Source organism: Aspergillus neoniger, assembly GCF_003184625.1.
Source record: "Aspergillus neoniger CBS 115656 unplaced genomic scaffold BO87scaffold_13, whole genome shotgun sequence".
Lineage (NCBI taxonomy): Eukaryota > Fungi > Ascomycota > Eurotiomycetes > Eurotiales > Aspergillaceae > Aspergillus > Aspergillus neoniger.
In genome coordinates, this window is record NW_020291141.1 from 529,290 (window position 1) to 552,338 (window position 23,049).

The 23,049-nt window shown below is 52.2% G+C and overlaps 5 protein-coding genes and 1 non-coding gene across 6 annotated transcripts; 3 read left to right on the plus strand and 3 right to left on the minus strand.

Moving 5' to 3' along the window:
* The first annotated feature begins 735 nt into the window (after window positions 1–735).
* BO87DRAFT_t129 lies at window positions 736–806 on the plus strand. The gene has a single exon. It is a non-coding gene; the product is annotated as a tRNA-Gly (tRNA).
* Window positions 807–1,043: 237 nt separating this feature from the next.
* On the minus strand, window positions 1,044–2,962 carry BO87DRAFT_333111 (uncharacterized protein). The gene is made up of 7 exons (XM_025620396.1): window positions 2,822–2,962; window positions 2,658–2,673; window positions 2,456–2,559; window positions 2,372–2,403; window positions 2,201–2,318; window positions 1,942–2,138; window positions 1,044–1,883 (listed from the first exon to the last, which is right to left on the minus strand). The coding sequence occupies exons 1-7, from the start codon at window positions 2,856–2,858 to the stop codon at window positions 1,416–1,418; spliced, it is 972 nt and encodes a 323-aa protein (XP_025480644.1). The 5' UTR covers window positions 2,859–2,962; the 3' UTR covers window positions 1,044–1,415.
* Window positions 2,963–4,346: 1,384 nt separating this feature from the next.
* Window positions 4,347–9,114, plus strand: BO87DRAFT_406205 (uncharacterized protein). Its single transcript, XM_025625980.1, has 4 exons — window positions 4,347–4,675; window positions 4,734–4,824; window positions 4,882–7,983; window positions 8,040–9,114. Exons 1-4 carry the CDS (start codon window positions 4,497–4,499, stop codon window positions 8,616–8,618), a joined length of 3,951 nt encoding a protein of 1,316 aa, XP_025480645.1. The 5' UTR covers window positions 4,347–4,496; the 3' UTR covers window positions 8,619–9,114.
* A 3,258-nt stretch (window positions 9,115–12,372) lies between these two features.
* On the plus strand, window positions 12,373–13,914 carry BO87DRAFT_333116 (putative APSES transcription factor Xbp1). The gene is made up of 4 exons (XM_025620397.1): window positions 12,373–12,740; window positions 12,797–12,912; window positions 12,961–13,045; window positions 13,092–13,914. Exons 1-4 carry the CDS (start codon window positions 12,419–12,421, stop codon window positions 13,826–13,828), a joined length of 1,260 nt encoding a protein of 419 aa, XP_025480646.1. The 5' UTR covers window positions 12,373–12,418; the 3' UTR covers window positions 13,829–13,914.
* A 548-nt stretch (window positions 13,915–14,462) lies between these two features.
* Window positions 14,463–16,553, minus strand: BO87DRAFT_375944 (MFS transporter). The gene is made up of 2 exons (XM_025623166.1): window positions 15,039–16,553; window positions 14,463–14,961 (listed from the first exon to the last, which is right to left on the minus strand). The coding sequence occupies exons 1-2, from the start codon at window positions 16,491–16,493 to the stop codon at window positions 14,644–14,646; spliced, it is 1,773 nt and encodes a 590-aa protein (XP_025480647.1). The 5' UTR covers window positions 16,494–16,553; the 3' UTR covers window positions 14,463–14,643.
* A 348-nt stretch (window positions 16,554–16,901) lies between these two features.
* Window positions 16,902–22,573, minus strand: BO87DRAFT_375945 (DNA topoisomerase 2). The gene is made up of 4 exons (XM_025623167.1): window positions 22,282–22,573; window positions 21,881–22,219; window positions 18,857–21,826; window positions 16,902–18,797 (listed from the first exon to the last, which is right to left on the minus strand). Exons 1-4 carry the CDS (start codon window positions 22,354–22,356, stop codon window positions 17,052–17,054), a joined length of 5,130 nt encoding a protein of 1,709 aa, XP_025480648.1. The 5' UTR covers window positions 22,357–22,573; the 3' UTR covers window positions 16,902–17,051.
* Between the last annotated feature and the right edge of the window lie 476 nt (window positions 22,574–23,049).

A 23,049-nucleotide genomic window follows, 5' to 3' on the forward strand; every position in this document is an offset into this window, starting at 1 on the left:
GCTTCTAGTTGAACGCCGTTCAATTATTTATTGATCCGGTATATTGATTACTTGGCTGTCATGTTCGGCTTTTCTTGGCTGAAGCTTTTTCAGCTAAGCCATGTTGCTTCTTTTTCTGGGGTTTGAATCGATGCTTGGTTAAGTACATCCACCTGGTTTTACTGATGTCACTCGGAATACTAGTACTATTTGGTGTAAGTTATTGTTCCCTACTTACTTACTTACCTTTGGGGTCAGTCAATCCTTCTTTTCTTTCTTTCCCTTTCCATCTTAGTACCCTTTTGTCTCTGCTTTCAGTGGCGTAATTGAGTAGAAGTAATGAGTGTGGCGTAACCGTGTATGCACGATCATATTATATTGGCGGCTTGAAATTTGCATTGAAGTTTGCTGATTCATGTCCTGCATGCCACTTATCCATGATGTCTGTGTACTAGTTGCCTTGTGACAAATATAAATATGTCGGGATGCGGGGAGCATAACTAACCTAGATTACTTGGCTTTCTTTGCCTAATTGCTGCTTTTAGTAGGGGTTGACTAAGAGTATTGTATATATACTTGGCATATATATATACAGAAGTATATCATTGGAGATGGAGTGAAAGATCGAATAGAAGGTTTCAGGGGTACTAGGTAGGTAATTGTTGACATTCGGGATTTGAACCAGGTTGGGTGCGTGTTTCACTGTATCTGTTACTGGGGTATAGATCAATATAAGTGCAACTCTTCTATCAAGAAGCATCATTGGTCTAGTGGTAGAATTCATCGTTGCCATCGATGAGGCCCGTGTTCGATTCACGGATGATGCACAGTAATTTCTTTTTTTGTGTTTTTGGGTTAGCTGCTATACTAGTACTAGTGGTAGTCTTTTTGGTTCCCGTTGCCGCTCCCGTTCAGTCTAGTTTAGGTAGGCCCCATAGGTCCGGCCCCGTGAATATAACTATCGTAGGATTGATACTTTCGTAGTAAGGCATTGAGTGTTGTCATATGGATCTGAAATACATCATGATGGTACCTTTTGGATTATTATATCATGTACCCATTGCGCAATATATATTGTGACTCGAAACGCTAGGCTGTATCAACATACTCCCGACTGGCTTGCCTACGTCACTACTCCGTAGTGCAGACACTAAATCCGAGATAAAGTTTAATCGGACAGAAAATCAAGTCATACGGTGATTACATTCGACAAGTTGCAGCATAATTCGCAGCCAGCAGAGAAACATACAATTATCGTCCGCAAACCCTCGAAACGCATCATCCCGGTTAGTCATCATACACCCAACCAATCCATCCTACTTGGATGTCACTGCTACCAATTCTTATCACCCCTGCACCTACCCCGCCATTCCCACAAGTCCATCATCCGACTAATCCCGACCATTAGCCGATCCTGTATCAAAGGCCTCGGTTCCCTAAGCTGCCAGAAGAGGCTCCGACTTCACCTGCTCAGCAGGCTGTTCGATCGTCTCCACAACGGGCTCCTGGGCGGCCACGGGCTCCTCCTTGGGTGCCTCCGGGAAGTCAGTCGTCTTGATCTCGGGCTCGGCTTCAGGCTCCTTCTTGACAACGGGGGCGGGTGCCCGAGCCATCTCGGGGGTCGCAGAGCGACGCATGTATCCCTGGGCCTTGGCGCTGTAGTCACCAACATACTGCCTCACAACACCCGTGGCATGGGCAGTGCGCTCCTCAGCAAGATCCTTTAGCTGGTGGGCCTGGCTGTTGACAACTTCCTGCGCGTGCTCAATGTGGGCATCGATGACTTCACGGTTGTTGATGTAGACCAAGGGTCCCATGTAGGCGATGGTGACCGCAATCAAAGACAGTCCCCAGAAAGGAAGGAACTTGATCAACCAGTAGGCGGTGAAAGCGGCAAAGAAAGACTGCACATTGTTTTAGTAAGGGCCCGAGTCGCCAGTAACTGGTGTTTCTTAGACGTACTGCAATGGTGTGGACAATGTTCTCGGCGAATAGAACACGCTGGAACTCAATGAGGACAAAGTCGATGAGCTGCTCAAGGTCCTCCAACACAGCCTCGATAGTCTCCTTGGGCACGGTGTAGTACTTGCGAGGCCGGAACGAGCTCACGACACTCTGTGACAGAGCAAGTCTGCCGCCGACCTCAACAATAGCGGTGACTAGTACAATCGGCGATCAGCATATGTTGTTGTTCCTGTGCGGGACCCGAAATTAAACCTACAGCCCAGAACCACATAGATGAATTTGAAGAACCAACGGAGGAGGGGAAGGTAACGGGCGGCAAAGATGAATGTGATGACACTCGCGAAGGAGATGGCGGTAGCTCGGGGTTGCTCCCACTATAAGAACCAGTTAGACGGTGACGCGCCTGGCGGCATCCAGGACCACATACGCTCAAAAGGCTGTACAGCAGCGAGTGGTAGTCTGGACAGGGTCAGCAGAGAGCGCCTGCAAGCTGATCTGTGTCATAACGTACAGGTCAAGGGTTGACCGGTCGCAGTGGTAGATGAAGGGCTAGTGTTCCTCAAATCGCGGAATTCTTGACCAGTGCGGGACGCCTCGGACTTGATGTTCTCGGCAATGGGGCCTATATCGAGTGTATGTCAGATCAATTGGTCATGAAGTCACCAATTTCGAGCGGTAAACACGAAGCAGGTGTGTCTGGAGCCAGCTATTTACCCTTTGCGAGTGCGCCTAAGCGAGGGAGTAACGGTCAGTTCGTGTAACCTACACTGGGAGCATGTGCGTGGGAGATTCGGAACTGCAATCAGAGACTAAATCAGCTTCAATGCGTCCTCACAAAACAGCATAACACGAAAACCGGCGACTGCTCGTACCTTACTGTGGCCATTTGTGTCGGGGTAGCTCACGTCAGCCATGGTGGAAAGTCGTGTGTGCGTTTCGGAAGGTCTGGAGGGTTTTCGGGAGGAAAAGATAAGGAGGAAAGTGCCGGGGACTAGAGAGCGGGTTCAGGGGAAGTTTCAAGGCGGGTTGAAATTAAATAATACAAGGGAAGACGAAGAGAACGACCGAGGCAAGAAGGAAAGGAAAAGGGAAGATTAAGAGAGTTGGCGACGGAGGGGTGAGAATAGGCGGGAGGATAAGGAGAGAGAGAGAGGAGAGGAGCGGGTGATGCAATGATCGTGTGCTGAGTTGCTTGCTTGCTTTGCTTTGCTTTGCTTTGCTTGGTTTTTGGCCTTTTTCTCGCGCCTTCCAAGCGGAAAGGGCCCGCATGTGACGATGGACCCGGTGTTTCGGACTATCTTTTAGTTAGTCTGGCCAGCCGTTAACTAACTACACTACAAGGTACTGTCTTGTCTACAGGTTAGTGAGATATCTAGCTAATGAGCTACTGGATATTAGTGATCAGTTTCCCATCCCTGGGCGTAATGCAAGGGGTTCCGATACACGAGTCTACCTGAAGTAAGTAGGTGTTGGCTCCATGGTTGACTATCCTACTTACGATCTACTCGGACCATTCCATCACCCATCCCAGCTATGGGCCTTTGGTTCTCTTCCCTCATCCGGGATCCTCTGCCTTTCCCATGCAGAAAACCTGCAAAGTTCCCAACTCACTCGATGTTTGAGTAACGCCCCGGACTTTCCCATCGGATCTTTCGAGCGAGCTTCTGGCTATTTGCTGTTCTGTTACCGAGTTCAAGAATGGATTAACGAACTCTCTGTACGGCTACCCTTTGCACTCTGAGATGATGTCATGACCGGGTCATAAAGTGGTCAACGTTGGATAATGGTTCCAAAGACCGATGGAAAAGAACGCCATCTCTCCTCTTTATCCTGGCACATTGACTGGTTCCTCCGTCACCTCGCGATTGTGAAACTGCCCGGTCCGGTATGGTACATATTGGAGGCTGGTGGATAGTCTAGATCTGTGCACTGTGCACAGGGACAGCTGGCGGTGCAGTGATCCTCATGTGAGTCCCATGAGCATAGCAAGGGACCATCACTTGTTAAATGAAGAAACACTCCGCCCGCGTCAGTTCCTGGTCTAAGGAGAGCTCTCGAATGAGCGGTACCAACATGGTTCAATAGGGCGGGACTAGCGATGCTTATCGAAAGGGGAGTGGAAAAATAGATAGATACACCGTAGAATCAAGCCAGAAAAGTCAAAATGGCCAGAGAAACGCCTCAGGGTTTATTTGCAGCTACTCCGCATTGCAACTACCATGAGTGATAATTGTGTCTGTTGTATGATTGATTTCCTCTCCTGCCTAAACCAGGACGTGAATGCCTTCGATATCAGGCACTAAGTATGATGCACCGTCACGTGCCATGGCGGGACTCACGCGTTTGCCGATGTTTTGATGCTCGACTCCCGACGACAGGCCATTTCAGCTCATCAGTCGACCGTCAACTCTTATCGCCTCTCCACCACTATTCGATGTTCCCATCGTTGTCTCTCGCTATATTTTAGACCGGGCTCCCGTGCCCTTTGATCATTTACGCCCCTTTCACAGTACTCAGTCAACCCGCTGTGCGATCGCTTTGTTTACGTCGCCATGGCCGCGGCAGGCGCGAGGGCGCAGAAGCCTGTAGGCTCTGCAGCGTGGATCTCAACCGAAAAGGAAAATTTTATGCAGCTGGTGGATCAGGAAATGGAGGAGATTGAATACCCAGTGCGCCATGAGATGGATTGGCTGAATGAACATATGGCCGAGGTTTTCTCCAACAATCAATCGTGGGTCGCGCCAGTCTACAGGCTTGACGCATAGTTGTTGACGCTTACTGTTGTATAGCAATTTCGCAGATGTCTTCAAAACCCCGGGAAAGCTACGAGGTAAAACGCCTCGTACAGTGCGGAAGCGGGATGCGAACGAATCTCGAGTGGTGCGTTATACCAGCTACTTTCTGCGCACCTGATATCTGCTAACGTACTGCTCCCAGCCCCTGAGCGAGATCTTCTCATCCGCAAACAACAATAGCAAGACGGAGAATAAATTCAGTGCTAGTCCGGCTGTTCAGCGCTCACCAACCAAGCCCGTCACTGCGGCTGCAGGCCCAGCTACTGCGACGGAAGCCAAGAAGACCACGGAGGACACATCACAACCCGAGTACCCAGATCTGACCCAGAACCTCAACTCCTTCCCGCAATACAACACGGACTCGGGCTATCACGGCATGCCGGAAGACGAGAGGGACGAAGAAGAGGAAGAAGATGATATGGTCCTTACACAAGTGCAGCCCGAGTCGCAGTCCTCTACTCAGCCCATGGATCAAGAACCTGGTGCTGCCGAAGAGCAACTCCCCCAACCGCATGAAGAACGCCGTACTACAGGGGCGTCTTTCCACTCCGCTCGCGAGGATGTCCACCAACGCGAAGAAACAGTTGAGCCTGAGGTAACTGAATCATCGCCTAAGCGGAATGTTAGCACCAGTCCTCAGAAGCAAAAGTCACCGACGAAGGATACAGAGAATGTTGATGAAGCACAACCGCAACCTGAGGAGGAGCCTGAAGACAAAATCATGTCACACGTGGACTCGGAACAAGAGCCGGAACCGGGGCCTGCGCGTAAGGGCATTGTTGAGCTGGAACCTGAACATGCGCCGGAACCAGAGGCAAAACCAAACGCTCAGGCCCATCAAGAACCCGAACCCGAAGAAGAACCCGAAGCCACGCCCAGACGCGAATCCCCGCCCACGGAGAAAGCCGCACCAAAGCCAGTATCTAGTCCGCTTAAGGATACAAAATCGAGCCCGCCAACAAATGCAACTTCGCAACCCCGCGAACATCATCAGGACGACCAAGATGACGCAAATGACGACATGGCCCTCGATAGTCTCGATGAAATGGGCTCACCTTCGGAAGGATCTCCAGTACGCCCGCCGATTCGCAAGAGCAGTCTCACTTTTGCATCACTCCCAGCTCGCGAACCCCTGACGAAGAAGAGCCTGGGAGGCTCGAGAATTTCCCGCACTAGCCATCTCGACATCAACAAGCTTGGTAGCGCCGGGGGTTATCTTGGCAGACAGACCGGTGGGCATAGGACGACCCAGCATGTTGCGGAGGACAGCAATATCCATGGCGACAAGATGGATATAGATGACAAGAAAGATGTCACAGAGGAAGATAGAGATGCCGAGACTAGAGCCAGCAAGCTTCACAACAAGTCATCGACTCAACTCCTGCACGAGAAAATCAGCATGCTCGGCAAACTTCAGCCTTCTCGACCTACCAAGTCCATTCCTTCCGTCCCTGGCCTGTCGACTGCGCAGGTGACATACCCTGAACTTCCCACTGCCAAATCCGAAGCTAAGCAGGAGCCATACGGCTTGAAGTCTCGCGAGACCCCGGCCCCTGACTCTGCCGCTGATGACGACTGGATCAAGCCACTGGATTCGCCCTACCGGCCAGATATACGTGCTAGCCAGAAAGCTGATAGCTTGGGTAAACATTCCAGTGCTCGGATAGCCCGAGCTGCCGAGGAAGACCGCCCTTCCGTTGATAGGGAACGAGATGTCCATCCCCCGGAGGTGCCGAGAACTAGCTCTAAGCACGCCTCAGATGCAGCTCGGGGAAAGTCATCAACGCCGTCCTACTCATCGCCACAGCGACCTGGCCATCAGAAGAGCGCGTCTGCAAATATCGATAACCAGATGTCGACGACTCCGGTTGGCTCACCGGCCGAGCGCTATGATGGTCCGATAAGTGCATCCAAATCACGGCTTCAGTCTATCGTGCAATCCGCTAAGGGCCTTTTCATGAATACTGGGGGGGTTACAGCTGCCGCCAGAGTCGAATCTGCTTCCCCGGACCAACCGAGATTGAGGCATACAGGACGATTGGACACAGATCGTAATAGGGAAAGCCGGCGGCCGCAGTCGACACAGCCTCCGAGCCCTCCACGCCAAGAAGGCCGCCGGACGCGCAGCTCCACCGAAAGGGAAGAGAAGCGCAGACAGAAGGAGCTTGAAGACCGCCAGAGGGAAGAGGAGCAGGCGGAGAGAGCCCGGCAATTGGAGAAACAGAGAGCCACGAAACTCAAGGCGCCACAGGAGAAGCCGGCCGCTGACCCTGAAGCTCGTGCGCCAACCACCGAGTCAGCTACCGTTTTGCCGACGCAAAAGACATCGCATCTACACAAACCATCCAAGGAACCAGAGTCTAGCATCGAAGCCGGTCCCAGAATTGCCGCACCAAGTTCCGTCTCACAGCAGCAGTCATCAAAGCAAAATGAACGCCGCCCTCTCAAGCCGGCTCGCGAGGTCCAGAAACCGAAGCCTCAGCCCGTGTCAATTCGCGTAGGCAGCGCACTCTCCCGGCAAATGCCGCTAGCGTCGCAAGTGTCTTCCAACACGCGAGAGTCTAGCGTCCCTGCACCAACTCCAGTCTCGGCTTCCAAACCGTCGACTCTGAAGAAGAAGGCTAGCAATACCTCATTACACACAGCCTCTTCTAACAGCAGTTTCAAGAGCTCTATATCCAGTCAGTCGCAGAGAAAAGCCCAGCTTGCAAGTGAGAGGAAGAGAGAGCAAGAGGAGCGCGAAGCAAGACGCCGGGAGGAGCAGAGACGCGAATTGGAACGGAAGCGTGCAGCTCAGCAGCAAGAAGAAGCTCGTCGTCAGGAGATGCGCAGTCGGGCGGAGGCTGAGCGCCGGGAGCGACTTGCTGCCGAGGATCCAAAGAAGGCCGCCCACATGCAAGCCATTGAAAAACGCCGCTTGGAGAATCAGCGCAGACTAGAGCGACAGGGAAGCCAGCAGCCTGAGGCAAGCCAACGCAGCGAGCTTGGTGCAGCTAGACCAGCCTCACGACTGGGCTCGATTCAGCCGTTCAATCGGTCAATTAACCAGCCCCAACCCAACCCCGCTAAACCGCCCAAGAGAGGGCTTGATGACGAGGCCAACCACCGACCGACAGCACCGAAGTCTGCTACCATGCAGCCGTCGGGCGAGACCAAACGTAGGAGGACAGAGGATGAGCAAAGCCGCATGTCCTCTATGCGTCCGGCGATGGCTCCGCCGATTCGTCAATCCAACATTCGTAAGGTGAGTACAACGCGAGTTTTTGAAATGTCTTTGAGCAGCGCTGACCGTGTAACGAGGAACCGACACAGCCGTCCATTTTTGGTCATACACAGCCTTCTGTTGCACATCAATCCGGCTCCTCAATCTTCAAGACGGGTCAGGCCCAGCGACCCGGGCATCCACTGGATATGGCCAAATACGCCAGTGGCAAGATCCCCTTTGCGGAACCCCCCAGCGTGCAGCCGGCTGCACACCGAACTCCTGCCGCCGCTAGTGCGTCTCAAAAGGCACCGGTCAAGGAGTCACCGAAGTATCCGAATGGTGAGAACATCAACCTTCCCGAGATTGCGACCGACAGTGAGGACGAGGACTCGGATGCGGAGATGCTTCCCGTGCCCAAGTGGGCCCAGCCCAAGGAACTGGAATCACTCCTGCGTCAGCAGGAAGGCATGGAGGTGGATTCTATTTTCGGCCCTATTGCTCCCTTCTCCCTGGAGGAGACATTCAAGTCGGACAAGAAGATCAAGAAGTTCCGTGAGCGTACGAGTAGCGCGAACTGGTCTGGCGCCGATGGACTGACACAGGACGAGATCCGACGTGACCTTGCTGAGCGGCAGCGTCTGCGCCTCAACGGTGGTTGGTCCTTTAATGGATAAAGGGTGTTTTCATAATGTTTTCGGGTTAGGTGTTTGTCTATACTTTCATTGGGGGTTGGCCTACATGACTTATTTGGGATGCTTTTATGCGATTGAAGACGTTTCTGGCAGGACAAATTTCTGGGTGGGTGGCATAACAGGACCGGCGTTGAGCAGATTGCGTGTTTGATTACCTTCTAGCTACACTACCAGACACCACTTAATGCATGTATGCATTCTTTATTTCTTTATATTTCACTTTCATGTTTATTCTTCCTCTCTTTTCCAGAGTACGTCTCTCTCTTTTCCAAAGTACGTTCTTTTACGTCTGCGATCGGAAGATGCGGACGCCGGTTCAGGAACCGCAGTGGCTAAAAGGCCCGACAAGCGTCTTGTCTGTCCTCCCCATACTTCGAAAAAAGGCTCGAGTTCCAAGGAAGGTCGTATCACCCGGTGACGACACGACCATCGCCTTCCAGTTTCAGGGAGGGATCACCATCCCAGCGGCGAATCCTCGTCCACGACGGCTGCAGGTCAGATAAGCTCCTGTTCCTCGATACTCGCCGGCCGCTCAGAAGGCCGCGGCATCCTCGGATGCAACCCGACGACGGGTTTGCGGTTCTAGATCCAGGAATGTGGTACATAAGAAAGCGAGGTAGATGTGGGAAGGAAGAACTGGGATGTAGCAGCTTCTCAATGCTGCATGAGCTGATTCAGTGGTCACCAAATGGGTAGCTGAGAGGCTACTGGGATACACCGATGACTGACTCCTACTAATTGCTAATAGTTGGTATGTATGTCTCAGGCCTTGAGAAAGAGGGGTAGCTGCAGGATCAAAATTGCCTTTCCTCTGTACTCGCTTACTGTGCAGTTGTATGCATTTGTTTCTGCTTGAAAGTCACAGCCTTGTCGGAGGGATTTGTATGGCCCTTGCGGCTAATGACAAATAGGAGAAATACTTGTTCATCGTGCGTTTGTTGGCATGCAGCTATTGCTTTTTCGTCCTTTGGGGGCGGTGGGGAAAGGGATGGGGTTCTGACTGGGACATTACTTCTTACTACAGATTATAAGCATGTCATGCGAGTTACTATCCCTGTTCAAGCTGTGTAGAGAAGATGAGAACCCAGTTGGAAGTACGAGGACAAAGTAGGCACATGAATAAATTAGCAGTGACGATGGATTGGGAAGGCGCCACGGGACCCGCCCGGAAGTATTGCAGTCAGTCCCGGTCGGGGAAGGAGCGATAAACTAATGGACTACGGGGTACTACTGCATGCTCTAGTATACCTTCTTAGTCTCTATCTACTGTCTCTTTCATCTTCATCCACCCAACTCCTTCCCTCTGTGCTCCCAGCCTGAGCCTGAGCCTATTTCTTTTTGTCTTCTGACTACTACCCATCTCAAAGGATCCGCTACGTTCTCACAGCCTAAACATACCCTCGCAGCCAATCACTGTCCTTCATAGTCACCCAAAGGCTAAACATCACGTTTCACAAACACATGCGATGACTCCCCTCTTCGCCCCCAAAACAAGCCTAGAACACACCCTGTTCCTCCAATGTCTAATTCTGGGGAGGTCAGAAAGGCTAATTTGGCACGTGTGGCAGCCTGAGTAATTTCCCATTGTCTTGAATTGAGTTTTCCTCTGCCTTTCTCAGACCAGCCCCCCTGTCGCGGTCTACCCATCCACTAACCGCCAGAGAACCTGTCGTACTTCCTGAGTCGTCAACTCTAGCTGCCACTTAGTACCGCTCGGCCGGAATCCTTCTCCATTGTCTGCAAATGCCGATTCCAAGCCGCTGCGCTTCTCCCCGCTGGGGCTCGGCTGCGCCTCTGAGGGACTGATTGGACACGTTGGACACAACAGGGTTATTTGGAAGCACAGATGAGTAGAAGGAACCAGAGAGCTGGCAAGCCACGGAATCGTGGGGCCCCGGCACAGAATCCCGCGTGGAAGCTCAACATTACTGGCACCAGCGGGATGGTCTGCTTTATCGGGGCTGACATCTCTCCCTACCTTTTCTAATGGACGTAAAAGCCAGATCTGGCTCGGGGAGTGATCTACAGACTGAGCTTAGGTGACTCTGCTGTCATTGAGTACTGCTTCCATGCAGTAAGGCCTGAGTTGAAGCTGTGCTAGTGAGGTTCCCTATACCAGAGGTGTCGTGTCGTCTGATGAAATGATGCAGAGTAGTGTGACCATGGGTTTTCATCCTTCGGCTTGGATGAGCTCGTGAAAAGAACGGGGCTATACTGTCGACAGTAGTACCTAGTACATGCTCGTCGGCATTCATCGGCTGGAGCGGATGTGAGACAATCGAGGCCAGTTCCTTTCCCATTCCTAAACTGAGATTCCTAGCTTGGCCTCCTCAGCCCGTCAGCCACAAAGTCAACCACAATACAAACCATCGTCTTGCAAAGTCTTTCAGCACCCCTGAGATCCGATGGAAATTATTAGCTGGCGGAAAAGCAGCTTCTGGTGATACAAGAGCGAGCTGCGGCTTCCCGTTGGTCTGAGACCTCTCAAATATCCGCCTCGCCGAGCCAGTCTCATCTAGCCCTGCTCGTTCGTTATTGGTCATACGAGTAAAATGCCTAGTCCCCCGGTTGCTCGAGCAGCTCATCATATGTACTTCAGATCGGTTGCTAGATGCTCATGGACGGCATGAGTTCGCCGTCTGGCGACCGGCCTGCAGAGCCAAGATGTCATCATCAGCAGGCTCCAGACGATACAGTACGAGAACGTCATGTAGATCCCCATTTTAAGGTTTGTGGATCTTGGCCCCCCTTTTAGTCTTGTTACTGGGGTTATCGTGCCATCTGTTTGCAAAAAAGGGCTATCAAGGCCTAAAAGGTTTACGACATTGATACCAATACTGGTCAATTGCACAGGACATCCACATGGCCGTATGAGTCCCTAAAACCTAAATCACCGTCTGATCTGGTGGTATTGCATCGCGACCCTGTAACTCCAGATGGGCGGTGGAACGAAGGTGGCCTCGATGAGCTACAGACCTACGTGAGCTCCTGTCATACCAGGATAATCCATGTCAATGATGACAATGAGATCCCCAGAGGGGTGCAAGTAATCTACAGGGACAGTTGGAGCATTGATTCTCTCAGCCGACATCATAAAGCCTAGGTCTGGTCTCAGAACAGTGGCTGATACCGTCTCGTGATGCTTTGTCAACTATCGGTGAGGTTGTCTCATGAGGGAAACCTCCATCCAAGACATTCCTTCAAGCCAACCGTCTATTCGAGAATCTATTTGGGGACTTGGTTCACCGCTGGCCTGAAGCCTCGAGGGCCGGCCAATGGTTTGTGCCATGCAAACAGAACAAGCCTATTTTCCACGGAATCAGCCATTGAGCCCATTCTCCGAAAACCATCAGGGGACGCATGCATTGGCGCTGGTATAGAAGGAAGACCCTGTAATTTTTCCCGTTCTTCCTTTCTTTTCTTTTTCTATTCCCCTGTGTGTTGTTTTTCCTGGCATGCCATTTCTCTTAGGTAGCCTTATGATGGGCGCAGAAAGATCTCCCGACCTTCGGGCTTGAACAACTACTGTGCTCTGAGTCGCCCCGTTACGGTTTGGTAACCTTCATCGAAACTTTGCAGACCTTCATCGAAACTTTGCTAAATGAGCATAGCGGATGGTAAGTCTCAGCCCAAGAGAAGCAGAGAGATCGGTGAAGATGTACAGTTGCATATCTGACTTTTCTCATCGTTATTTAAGATTTCGATGCCCCCCCCCCTCTCACTTCTACCGAACCACACATTCTGTCTGTCTAATCGTTTGCCTAACTCGGCTCATCGCACTCATGACCTCTATAAATTCTCTTCTGAACCCCGATACCTCGTGCCCCAGTCTTAACCCGGGGAGCCTACAGCGTGGATTGTCTTTACAGACACCCCGCTCAGAAAGGACGAAGGTCCCCAAAGATCAGCCTTCATTCAGGAGGGGCAAAATCCAGGGCGAAGTTCGCTATCGTGTTCACGATGAGCGCGATGAAGAGCTCAAGAAGATCCACTTGAAGCACAAGCTATACCCCATGGGCAACATAGCAGACTTTCCGGACCGCATTCCCTACACTAGCACAAAAAGGTCATTCAAGGAGCGGACAGGGCGAGAACGATTTGAAGGTGATTGCTCATTATCCTACTTCAAGCCATACGTTGACCGGAAGAGTTTCCCATAGTTTTCCACTACACGTTCGAACTGCCCGACAGCCCCAAAAAGTGGGTGATAACGTGGGATTATAATGTCGGGCTTGTTCTCACAACAGCTCTTTTTAAGTGCAATGGCCATCCAAAGGTGTGTCGTCCTACTCTGTGCGTAATAAAGCATATCTGATGGTACCAGACCGCTCCCGCCAAGGTGTTGAAAATGAACCCGGGCCTCAGCGAGATCACTTACAGCATCACGGGTGGCGCACTCGTCGGACAAGGTAAGTTTGAGTTTCCATTCAGACACCTCCACTAACTAAAATCAAGGATACTGGATGCCATTTAGGGCTGCCAAAGCGCTAGCAACCACATTCTGCTGGAATATTCGTTTCCTCCTAACGCCCATGTTCGGCCTCGACTTTCCCGCGCAGTGTATACCCCCAAACGACGCCCGCTTTAACAATATGATCATCGATCCGAAAATAGTTCGTCAAGCCACGGAGGATGTGGCGTACTATCGCAGCCTGGAGCCGCAGGTCCCCAGACGTGGAGGTCATCAAAACTCCCAAGAACTCGACCGAGACCCAGAGTACAACACCCGAAAACCGTCGCCTTGCCAGCAGAAATGTCAGAGTGTCTCTCCGCAAGATACCTATTGCGGTTCGCCAACAAGCAGCTCCCAGAATACATATATGCTGGCCAATACCCCCTACACCTCCGACGAAAGTATCTCACCACACGCAGTTTTCGAACGTGGGATGCGAGAGGAATTCCGGTCAGAGACAAGCTCGCAATTTACCTTTTATGGTTCCAGCTTATCGAGCAACCACCTCTCCGATGACGACCACAAGAGAGACAGTCAAGTTGAACCGCAAGAGAATTACTATAGCAGCAACTTATCCTCGGCTGATGTCATCTTGGCTACTGGAATGGTTGATGCCTGCTTCTGGCAGCCAACGTATACTTGTGAGCCTGAGGCTCCCTTGGAGGGTTCCAGGACAGCCATTGCCGCACATGCACTAATGGATTTGCGCAATAGCGGGTTCAGATATGAAACGTTGTAAGTTGACAACACGGTTCCATGCATTCGCTCAGTACCGCTTCCTATCTGTGGTCATATTTGAAAATTTGCGCATGTGCTGTTGATTGGATGGATGGATGGCGTTGTGGTTTCTTAGGACATGTAATGGCGCTGATTATGTATTGCAATTAGACTTGGTATGGTTGTTTATAGATTGTTCTTTATGTATTGTCGTAGGTGTAATTAGACCCGAGGTATGATCGTAATTGTTGGAACTATGCCGAAGGGTATTGATATTCAAAGCCAGTCACCAAGTAGAATGCTCTGCTTCCCAATCTTCACATACCTTTCCTCCTAGATCAACTGCACCTACCGCCAGACTTCAGAGGAGGCCCCTAGAGTGGTGCAATGAAGCAGTACATACTGCAACTGTTATTCTTTCCTCCTTTCCTCCGAACCAAGCTAAGCATGTACTCCCGACTCTCGCACACCACGATCCAGTTAAAGTAAGGCAAATCAAGTCGATACCAACATCATCCACGTAAGCAGGATGGCTACGAGATAGTTAATTTATCGACGACAGCTTGTCTGAGCTTTAAATGTGGGACGGGAGATACAGACAGACAGAGAGAGAGAGAGAGAGAGAGAGAGAGAGAGAGAGTGTGTGTGTAATCATCATCAAATTAAATTAGCTACTAATAATCTATCATCTATCTATGTATCTAATAAATCTATCCATCCTCCCACCCATATATACATCTAGATCGATATCCCATCTACTCGTTTTTGAACCATCCTTCATTATTCTCATCTCCATCTCCATGCTCATCGTCATCTTTACCCTGTAACTCATCAAATTTAAACAGCATACCGACTCCACCCCCGAATCACCACACCATACCGATAGAACACATACGGAACGGGCGTCATCAAGGCACTAATCGCCCCCAGGATCGTCAACGTCCAATGCACCCCCATATTACTATAGAACGGAATGCCCACGACTGTCATCCCGCCTGCCGCGCAGTAGCGGGACACTGTCATGAAGCCCAGCGCAGAGGCGGCGTAGATGTCGTATGCGTCGATGACGTACATGTATGACGAGATGAAGACGCAGATAGTGCCGAAGCCGAAGACGGTGGATGCGATGATGGGGGACCAGATTGAGATAGAGCTCTATTTTTTAATTTATTAGTAACGGGGGGTGAGGGGTATAGATATAAGGAGAGGAGGGAGGGGATAGGGGGACGTACGTAGTCAGTCCATCCCATCCAGAATAAACCGATGGGAATGGCGGGGGCGCCGAGCATGGCGAACCAGAGGCGGTTCTCGGGACGAGCGACGTGTTTGTGCTGTTGCTGGGTGGGCTTCTGAGTGTCATCGTCGTCGGTGGTAGTAGGGTCGTCAAGGTTGGGTTTCTCATTGGCATCGGCGTTGGCGTTGGGATCGGCAGCGACTATTTCCGGACTGGCCGATCGGGGGGACGCCGCTGCAGATGCAGCAGCGGATGCAGCCGCGTCGGAGAATTCACGCTTTGTCCAGACGTACACGACGGGAACGAAAAAGCCGGCCATTGAGATGCCGACGTACATGGCGACCCAGACGATGTTGGTTAGGCCCTGGGAGAGGCCGTGCACGTCGGAGAAGATGTACGTGTATCCGTCGAAGAAGGTGAAGAGCACGATGTAGATGACGGTCATGTAGAGAGAGATCAGCAGGATGATGGGTTCGTGGATGGTCAGGGCGAATTGTCGCATGCAGGCGCTTCCGATGCGAGAGAATAGCGCCGTCTCCTGGAGATCCATCGATGAGCGGTAGCGGTTGTCGCCCGTTTGGTGGCGGAGGTGGTGTGCCTTCCATTTCAGGAGTAGGGGGCCGTAGGTCTCGGGCTGCACCAGGAGGATCAGGGCCAGGATGAAGCCTGCCAGGATGAGAATGATCCAGTTGGTCCAGCGCCAGGAGAGCGTGCCCTCGCCCATGTAGGACGCGATGACGGGGCCGAGGACGGGCCCGCCGAAGGAGAGGATAGCGTAGAGAGGGAAGAAGAGCGTTTTCTCCAGGGGGTTCCAGAGGTCGGCGATGGTACCGCCGGCGCAAGTCAGCGGCGGGCAGCCGAAGATGCCAGCCAGGAAGCGGAAAGCGAGCTGTGCGCCGATATTGGGGGCTAGTCCTGAGGCCATGACGAAGATCATGAATAGCGTGAGGGAGCCGGTATAGACAGCGTTGCGGCCTAGGATTTCGGATAGAGGTCCGGAGACGAGCGAGCCTGCTGCGAAGCCCAACAGGTACATACCCGTTGCAAGCGATGCGACGACGTCGCTGACGTGAAAGGCTGCTGCGTTCTGGGGAAGCACGCCGGATTCGATAGATGAAGCCGCACCGACGGCGAAACCCAGGGCGGACACCATCAGGGTTGCGCCGATGCGGGTGGTGCGGCTGTAGTTGCGCGGATTGATGGGATCATGGTCACCGTCCCAGTCGACGAGAAAGACGGATGAGGAGGTGCCATCGTTCTCAACTACGTCCTTCGGCTGCACACCTGGCAGCAACGGACTAGAACGGCGGCGTGAACCTGTGTTAGGAGCGTCTCCGGAAATCCCCTCCGGCAGGTCATCTTTGGCGACACCTGGTCGGGCAAACTCCGGGAAATCTTCGAGTTGTTTGCGCACGGCATGGCCAATGCGGCGGTACTGAAGATAGGCCTGCATGGAGGGGGGATGTCTGTCAGCGGGAGATGCACAGGAAGAGAAGAAGGAAAGGAAAGGAAAAGGAACAGACGAGAGAACCACCTTGGAGACGAAGAGTACTACGCAAATCCTGGAACTAAAGCATTGCTGAATAATGGCCAGGCCAGTCTCGGTCGATAATTAAGGTCCGGAAAGACGCAATCACCTTTCAACGGCGGGTCTTTCTTTCTCGAAAGGCAAAGAAAAAAAGAGACTTCAAAGTCAAGCCTTGGATTTGGTGGATCCCCAAAGTGGAGCCTGAGTGGAGCCTGGGGCCACACTTTCCTCGGACTTCTCGCCGACTTCTCTATTTTTCGTTCTACAAACAACCCATCCGAGATAAGACTTCGGAGTTAACAAATGGAAATTCGACTGCATTATCATATCTGGTGAAACAGTAGCAAACGAATAATAGTAGTAGTAGTAGTAGTAGTAGTAGTAGTAGTAGTAGTAGTAGTAGTAGTAGTAGGTACAAAACGATTCGATAGAAATTAGTTTACGTCCAAGTGTATGTACTCTTCTCGCCACATCTTCCTTCTTCTACTCGCTGTCCTCTGCGAAATCATCCCCCGAATCTCCTCCGGCTCCAAAGTCATCACTGTCATCATCAATCACGTACGTCTTCTTCTTGGCCGTTGCCGTGCGCCGCGATGGCCGGGTAGTAGGCGCCGCGGGAGAATCCAAGATATCATTAGCCATTGCATCAATGTCGTCGTCCGACAAGTCATCCGCCAGCTGCTTCTTCTTGGTGGTCGTCTTGGCTTGCTTGGAAGCGTAAGCCTTGGCTGCTGGCGACAGCGCCGTCTGCTTAGCAGATGCGGCCGTAGTGGTGGTGGCATCCTTCTTGGGTCGGCCTCGTGGCTTCGCGGCCGGTTTGGCTGCTGCCGCTGCCTTGCCTCGGGCCGCCGGCTTGGCCTTGGTAGCGGCCGGCTTCACTGGCTCCTCCTCCTCCTCCTCGTCGCTGTCAACTAACGTCTTGGTCTCCTTGGACTTGACCTGCAGCGACCGGCGCGGAGAGCTCTGTGGCACTAGCTTGCTGTAGTCAGTCTCGTCGGCGTCAAAATCGGGAGACTGCTTTGAGGCCTTGGAGCTGCTGGCCAATCCCGAGGTGCTGCCGGCCCCAGAGCGCTCCGAGAACAGCTGACGGGAATCCGATGTCGATCCGCCGGTAGTACCGCCGATCCCCTTGACCATCTTGCTCACGTCGCCCAGGAGGTCGTCCCCGTTATCGCTGTCCGAGTCATCCAAGGTGTACTTGGCCGGTTTGCGCGCTCGGCTGGGCGCTGGATCAGCCTTGGTAGTCTCGGCAGCTTGCGCTTTGGTGATTTCCATGAACTCATCGTCGTCCAGCTCGATCTCGTCCTCTGCTGGCTTGGCCTTGGCTTTGGCCGCCGGTCGGCCCCGTTTGGTTGGTGCCTTTTTCACCTCAGAGGTATCGGTATCTTCAGCCTTTACTTTCGAGGCAGCCTTAGGTGCAGCCCGACTTTTCTTCGGCAGGACTTCTATATCGGAGTCGCCTGTCTCTTTCTCTTCTTCCTTCGCTGGCGCTGCCGGCTTGCTGGCCCCGCGGTTCTTCTTCGGCATCACCTCCATCTCAAAATCATCGTCATCATCATCATCCGCTGCAGGCTTGGGCTTAGGAGAAGTCTTGTTCAAGAAACTGTGGAGCGTGCCCTTAGGCTCCGCCTTCTTGGGACCGCGCTTGCTCTTTGGCGCGGCAAAGTCTTCATCATCCGAGTCATCATCCTTTGCAGCCTTACGCTTGCGGGCACCGCCACGGCCCACAGCTGTCATCAGCTTGGAGGAGGTACGACGGCCCATGTTTGCCACCTTACGCATGCGACGAGCTTCATCGTCGAGCTGGAAGCGCCATTCGTTGATGAAGTCTTCCAGATCCCGCTTCCAGATATCTTCCTTGGAAAGCTTGATCAAGGTGTCGATTTCCATCTCCTTATCACCAATCTGGCGACGCAGGCGCTCCACACGCTCCTGGGTCAACGACCAGATCGCCATACCTAGCAGGTAGTCATACGCGTTGGAGAGGTTGTTGGTATCATCGACATCTTCGGAGTCTTCCTCATCTTCAGCAGCTGGCTCAGCTTCCCCTGCCTTGGCAGCATCCGCCACCTTGGGGAATGGCTTGAAGCCCTTCTCCTTCAGCTCCACGACGAGCACGCTCTTCTTCTTCTTCGAAACGACCAGCTCGCCGTCGATGATCATCTGCACAAAGCGCGCCTGGTTGCTGAGCTTCTCCAGCTCCTTTTGCATTTCGTTGAGTTGATATTGCTAAACTTCGGTGTTAGTAGACCTTACAGTAGCATCGAGAGTAGTATGGGAATGCCTACCTTGCGGCGCTCGTAGAACTTCAGACGGACTGCGAAGAACTCCTTCAGGATGTCGTCCACGGTCGCATACTTGGTGATCCGACCCTCGGGGTCAAAAGCGACCAAGTTCGTGGTGGCGATGGTCTTGGTCAGCTTGAACTTGTCTTCCAAGCCTTCTTCGACGGCAGACTTCAGATGCTTCTCATCCATCTGGATCACAAAGTGAACCTTGGTGTGCGTGTTGTAATCCTTGTAGTCCTTGATGAACGACGGTGTCTTTTCCGCCTTGATGATATCTTCAAGCTTATCCTTAAAATCCTGAGTCCAAGTTCGGATGGGCAATTCGGTGATCTCCACTTCCTTCTCTCCGGTCTCCTTGATGATACCGCTGAACTTGTAGCGATCACCGCCAATAGAAGTGACTTCACCGGTGAATCCACGGAACCAGGGCTGCATAGGCTTGATCTCTTCGCCATCCATCAGCCGCTTCAGGTTGTCCACGACGTCCTCCGGGTTGTAGTTGGGAATAGAGGAACTCCAACCGGTACCAATACCGTCCGCACCGTTGATCAAAATCATGGGAACCACCGGCATGTAAATCTCAGGCTCGATAGTCTTGCCATCGTCGATGTTGTAGGTCAGCAGAGGCTCATCCGACGCATGGAAGACGCGGCGCGCGAACGGGGACAGCCGCGTGTAAATATAACGTGCACTAGCGCAGTCGGAACCACCCTGAAGACGACTACCAAAGTTACCGCTAGGTTCCAGGCAGTTGATGTTGTTAGATCCAACAAAGGTCTGCGCCAGGCCAACAATGGTTTGCTGCAAGGAAACATCACCGTGCTGGTACGCGGTCATACCCGAGACGTGACCAGCCAACTCGACGACCTTCATATCCTTTTTCAAATTGCGACGGAAACAGGTGTACAGAACCTTACGCTGACCAGGCTTCAGACCGTCAACAACAGAGGGAATCGAACGAACATTGTCCGCCATACTGAACAGGATAAGCTCCTTGTTAATAAAGTCGGTGTAGGAAATCTTCTCAACGGAATGATCCAAGAAGGTTCCGGGCTTGAACTGCCGCAGCCACTCCTTACGCTCATCAGCCTTCTTCTTCGAGAAAGCCAGCTCGATCAACTCCGCCTCGTTATCCTGCATGGTGTGGAACTCCTTCAAGTGACGGTCCAAGTCGCGGAAGTAGACCTGGGCATCTTCAGTAGTACTGGTACCCAAACCCTTGTAGTACTTGTGATCCCAGCCACGCTCATGTTTGTGCTCCTCCGCCCATGCCTCGTACTCGGGCATAGTGAAGAAAGAACGCTGCTTGGTAGGATTTTTGGGATCACCCTTCCACACCTTGACAATGGGAGTGATGAATTCAATCAAGAATTCGGGAATCTTCAGCAAACTAGGAAACTGGGCCTGTAGGAAGTTGATGAGCAGGCCCTTGATGTGACTACCGTCGTGATCCTGATCAGTCATGATCATCAAATGACCGTACCGAAGGCCGCGGGTGTCAGTATACTCCTTCTTGTGCTGCAGACCCAAGAAGTTCTTGATATTCTGGATTTCCTGGTTCTTCGAGATCTGGTCGAAAGAAGCATCACGGACGTTGAGCAATTTTCCTCGAAGCGGGAAAACACCAAAAAGATCCGGACCAACAACCGCTCGACCAGCCATGGCCAGACCCTTGGCCGAGTCACCTTCTGTCAGGATCAGGGTGCAGTGATGGCCGTCCTTGGTTCCAGCCTTGTTGGCATCCGTCAACTTGGGGTTGTTCATGCGGGAGCGCCGGCCACCGTCCGTCTTTTTGAGCATCTGATCGGCCTTCTGCTGGGCGAAATGCAAGATGTTTTCCATGACCGCTGTCTTGAGAATCTTCTTGTAGAAGTCTTCATCAAGCACACATTTACTACCAAATTGAGAAGCCTTGGTCGTCAATTGTTCCTTGGTCTGGGAGGTGAATGCCGGGTTAACAATCAGTGCATTGACGAAGATGAAGATGTGGTTTCGGATCTGGGCTGTTTTCAAAGTGGCTCCGTTTTTGTTCTTCTTTTTCACTTGCTCGGCCAATCTGTTACAGATCTGGTCGGCAATGTAGTTGACGTGGGTACCTCCAGAGGTGGTTGCAATGGAGTTCACGAAGGATACCTGCTGGAAAGCGCCATCGGAAACGGCGAAACCGACCTCCCAGCGAGGGTCTGGGCTGCAGGTGATGATCTCGTCCTTCGGGGCGGGACCAGTATCTCCACGTTCCTTACGGATAGCCTTGGTGTACATCTCCATGTACTTCTTGAAGCCACGGATAGGGATGCGAGAGCCGTTCAACTTGACATTCACCTTTGCGGTTCCTGCCAGGTCATACACACGACGCTTGACGAGAGCCTCGAAGTCGTCATCCATGCCGTCCATGCTAAATTTGGCGTAGTCCGGCTTGAACGTGACCTTGGTGTAGTCTTCACCCTTGGCCTCAGTGATCTTTGCCTTGCCAATCTTGGTCATGTTGTCCGTCCATGTCTGCCTGTACTTCTTCTTCTGAGACGAGTCCTGAGTTTCGATGGAAAACTCAGTGGAGAAAACGTTACAGAGCTTGGCACCGAAACCGTTACGACCACCGGTCACCTTCTGCTGCGTGTCGTCGTAGTTGGAGGAGGTGAGGAGATGACCAAAGATCAGTTCGGGGACGTAAATCTTTTCCTTCGCATGCATTTCGATGGGAATACCGCGGCCATTGTTCCAGACACTGATCACGCCCGACTCACGGTCGACCGTCACGCGGATCTCGCTCATATTCTCGTCATTCTGCTTATTATCGGCTGCGTTGACGACAATCTCATCGAAGATCTTGTAGAGACCGGGCACATAGGAGACCTCGCGGTACTCCATTCCCTCCGACTCTGAACTGTATACCCACATTTGCTGCGTCGTGCGTTCGACGGAACCAATATATGTATCCGGACGTTTAATGATGTGTTCGAGTTGTGTAAGCTATACAAGCCATTGTTAGCCCAAGTTTGGCCCAGCGACGCCGGAAATACTTGCCTTCTGGTACTTCTCTGATGCATTGGTGGACTTTCCGGGCTCTACAGAGTCATCTTTTCCAAATGATTCATTTTCGACATCGGCGAGAGGCTTAGCGCCACCCTTCTTGGAGGGGCCAGCAGTCTTCTTCGCTTTCTTGGGAGGGGTGTGCGACAGAACAGAGTCGTCGGACATGTGATCGTCATCGTCGTCCATGTTGTCGTCGTCATCGCTATCCGGCTTGGCACGTTTTTTCGAAGCTGCCTTGGATGTGGTCTTCGTAGTGAAAGTGGTCTGGGTGAGCTTCTTAGGCGCAGCCTTAGAAGCTGCCTTCTTGGGGGCTGCCTTGGCCTTGGGCTTCTGTAGTTATGATGAGCTCGCTGCGTCCAAACAAGGAGGCTGAGATGAGACGTGATACGTACCGGAGCGGGCTCGGGAACGAAGTCGGAGCTTCCTTCGTCGTCGAAGACGGAGTCGTCCATGATCGAATCGTCCATTATGAGGGGGAAACGCTTCGCACGCGCAGGTCAAGGGAGGCGAATAAGAAAAGGAGGCTAAGGAGTGACGGGAAGGGCGAAAATTTCAGCGAGAGAAAGATATATGAAAGAACAACCTGCAACCAGCGAGGCCGTAGAAGAAATAGGGGACAAGTAAGTTACGAGAGCAGCCAATTCCCCAGATAGGCTACTTTTTGTCGACCGTGTGTTGTTTGTTGTCGAAGTCTTTGTTGACGCGCTCAATGCGACGCTGCGCTGCGGCAGAGAAACAGTTCTGGCCGCTGACCGCCCTCGGATCAACCTCGGACCGCTACTGGAGTGGCGCCGATGTGGCTCAAAGAGGAAATCTCCAAACACTCGGGCCCAAAGCGGAAGGCACGACCAAAACATGCAAGGCCGGCGCGGGGGAGGGGGATTCATCAACAACATAAAGAAGTCACTAACACCGGGCAAGGTTATTCTTAGCACAAAGACCTACATAACATGCAGAGAACAAGGGATGCCATGCAATTGCTGTTCAGCCCCTTCCTACTATGAAGAAAAATTATTCACTCACTTTGACAGCTGCCACCCATGTTGTGGCGGTTGCCTCGGACACTGAAAGGTAATGAATAGGGGACCCTCAGTAGACCGACGGACACCCAAATTACTTTTGTGTTGATAAAATATCATTCATTGGATACAATCACCTCT

Coding starts and splice junctions, on each gene's coding strand:
- BO87DRAFT_333111 (XM_025620396.1), bottom strand. CDS start 2,858: ATGGCTGACGTGAGCTACCCCGACACAAATGGCCACA. Junction 2,404..2,455: donor GACCGGTCAACCCTTGACCT/GTACGTTATGAC, acceptor GACCCTGTCCAG/ACTACCACTCGCTGCTGTAC. Junction 1,884..1,941: donor ACATTGTCCACACCATTGCA/GTACGTCTAAGA, acceptor AACAATGTGCAG/TCTTTCTTTGCCGCTTTCAC.
- BO87DRAFT_406205 (XM_025625980.1), top strand. CDS start 4,497: ATGGCCGCGGCAGGCGCGAGGGCGCAGAAGCCTGTAGGCTCTGCAGCG. Junction 4,676..4,733: donor GTTTTCTCCAACAATCAATC/GTGGGTCGCGCC, acceptor ACTGTTGTATAG/CAATTTCGCAGATGTCTTCA. Junction 4,825..4,881: donor ATGCGAACGAATCTCGAGTG/GTGCGTTATACC, acceptor TACTGCTCCCAG/CCCCTGAGCGAGATCTTCTC.
- BO87DRAFT_333116 (XM_025620397.1), top strand. CDS start 12,419: ATGACCTCTATAAATTCTCTTCTGAACCCCGATACCTCGTGCCCCAGT. Junction 12,741..12,796: donor AGGGCGAGAACGATTTGAAG/GTGATTGCTCAT, acceptor AGTTTCCCATAG/TTTTCCACTACACGTTCGAA. Junction 12,913..12,960: donor AGTGCAATGGCCATCCAAAG/GTGTGTCGTCCT, acceptor TGATGGTACCAG/ACCGCTCCCGCCAAGGTGTT.
- BO87DRAFT_375944 (XM_025623166.1), bottom strand. CDS start 16,493: ATGCAGGCCTATCTTCAGTACCGCCGCATTGGCCATGCCGTGCGCAAA. Junction 14,962..15,038: donor GGATGGGATGGACTGACTAC/GTACGTCCCCCT, acceptor ATTAAAAAATAG/AGCTCTATCTCAATCTGGTC.
- BO87DRAFT_375945 (XM_025623167.1), bottom strand. CDS start 22,356: ATGGACGATTCGATCATGGACGACTCCGTCTTCGACGACGAAGGAAGC. Junction 21,827..21,880: donor CATCAGAGAAGTACCAGAAG/GCAAGTATTTCC, acceptor TGGCTTGTATAG/CTTACACAACTCGAACACAT. Junction 18,798..18,856: donor AGTTCTACGAGCGCCGCAAG/GTAGGCATTCCC, acceptor ACCGAAGTTTAG/CAATATCAACTCAACGAAAT.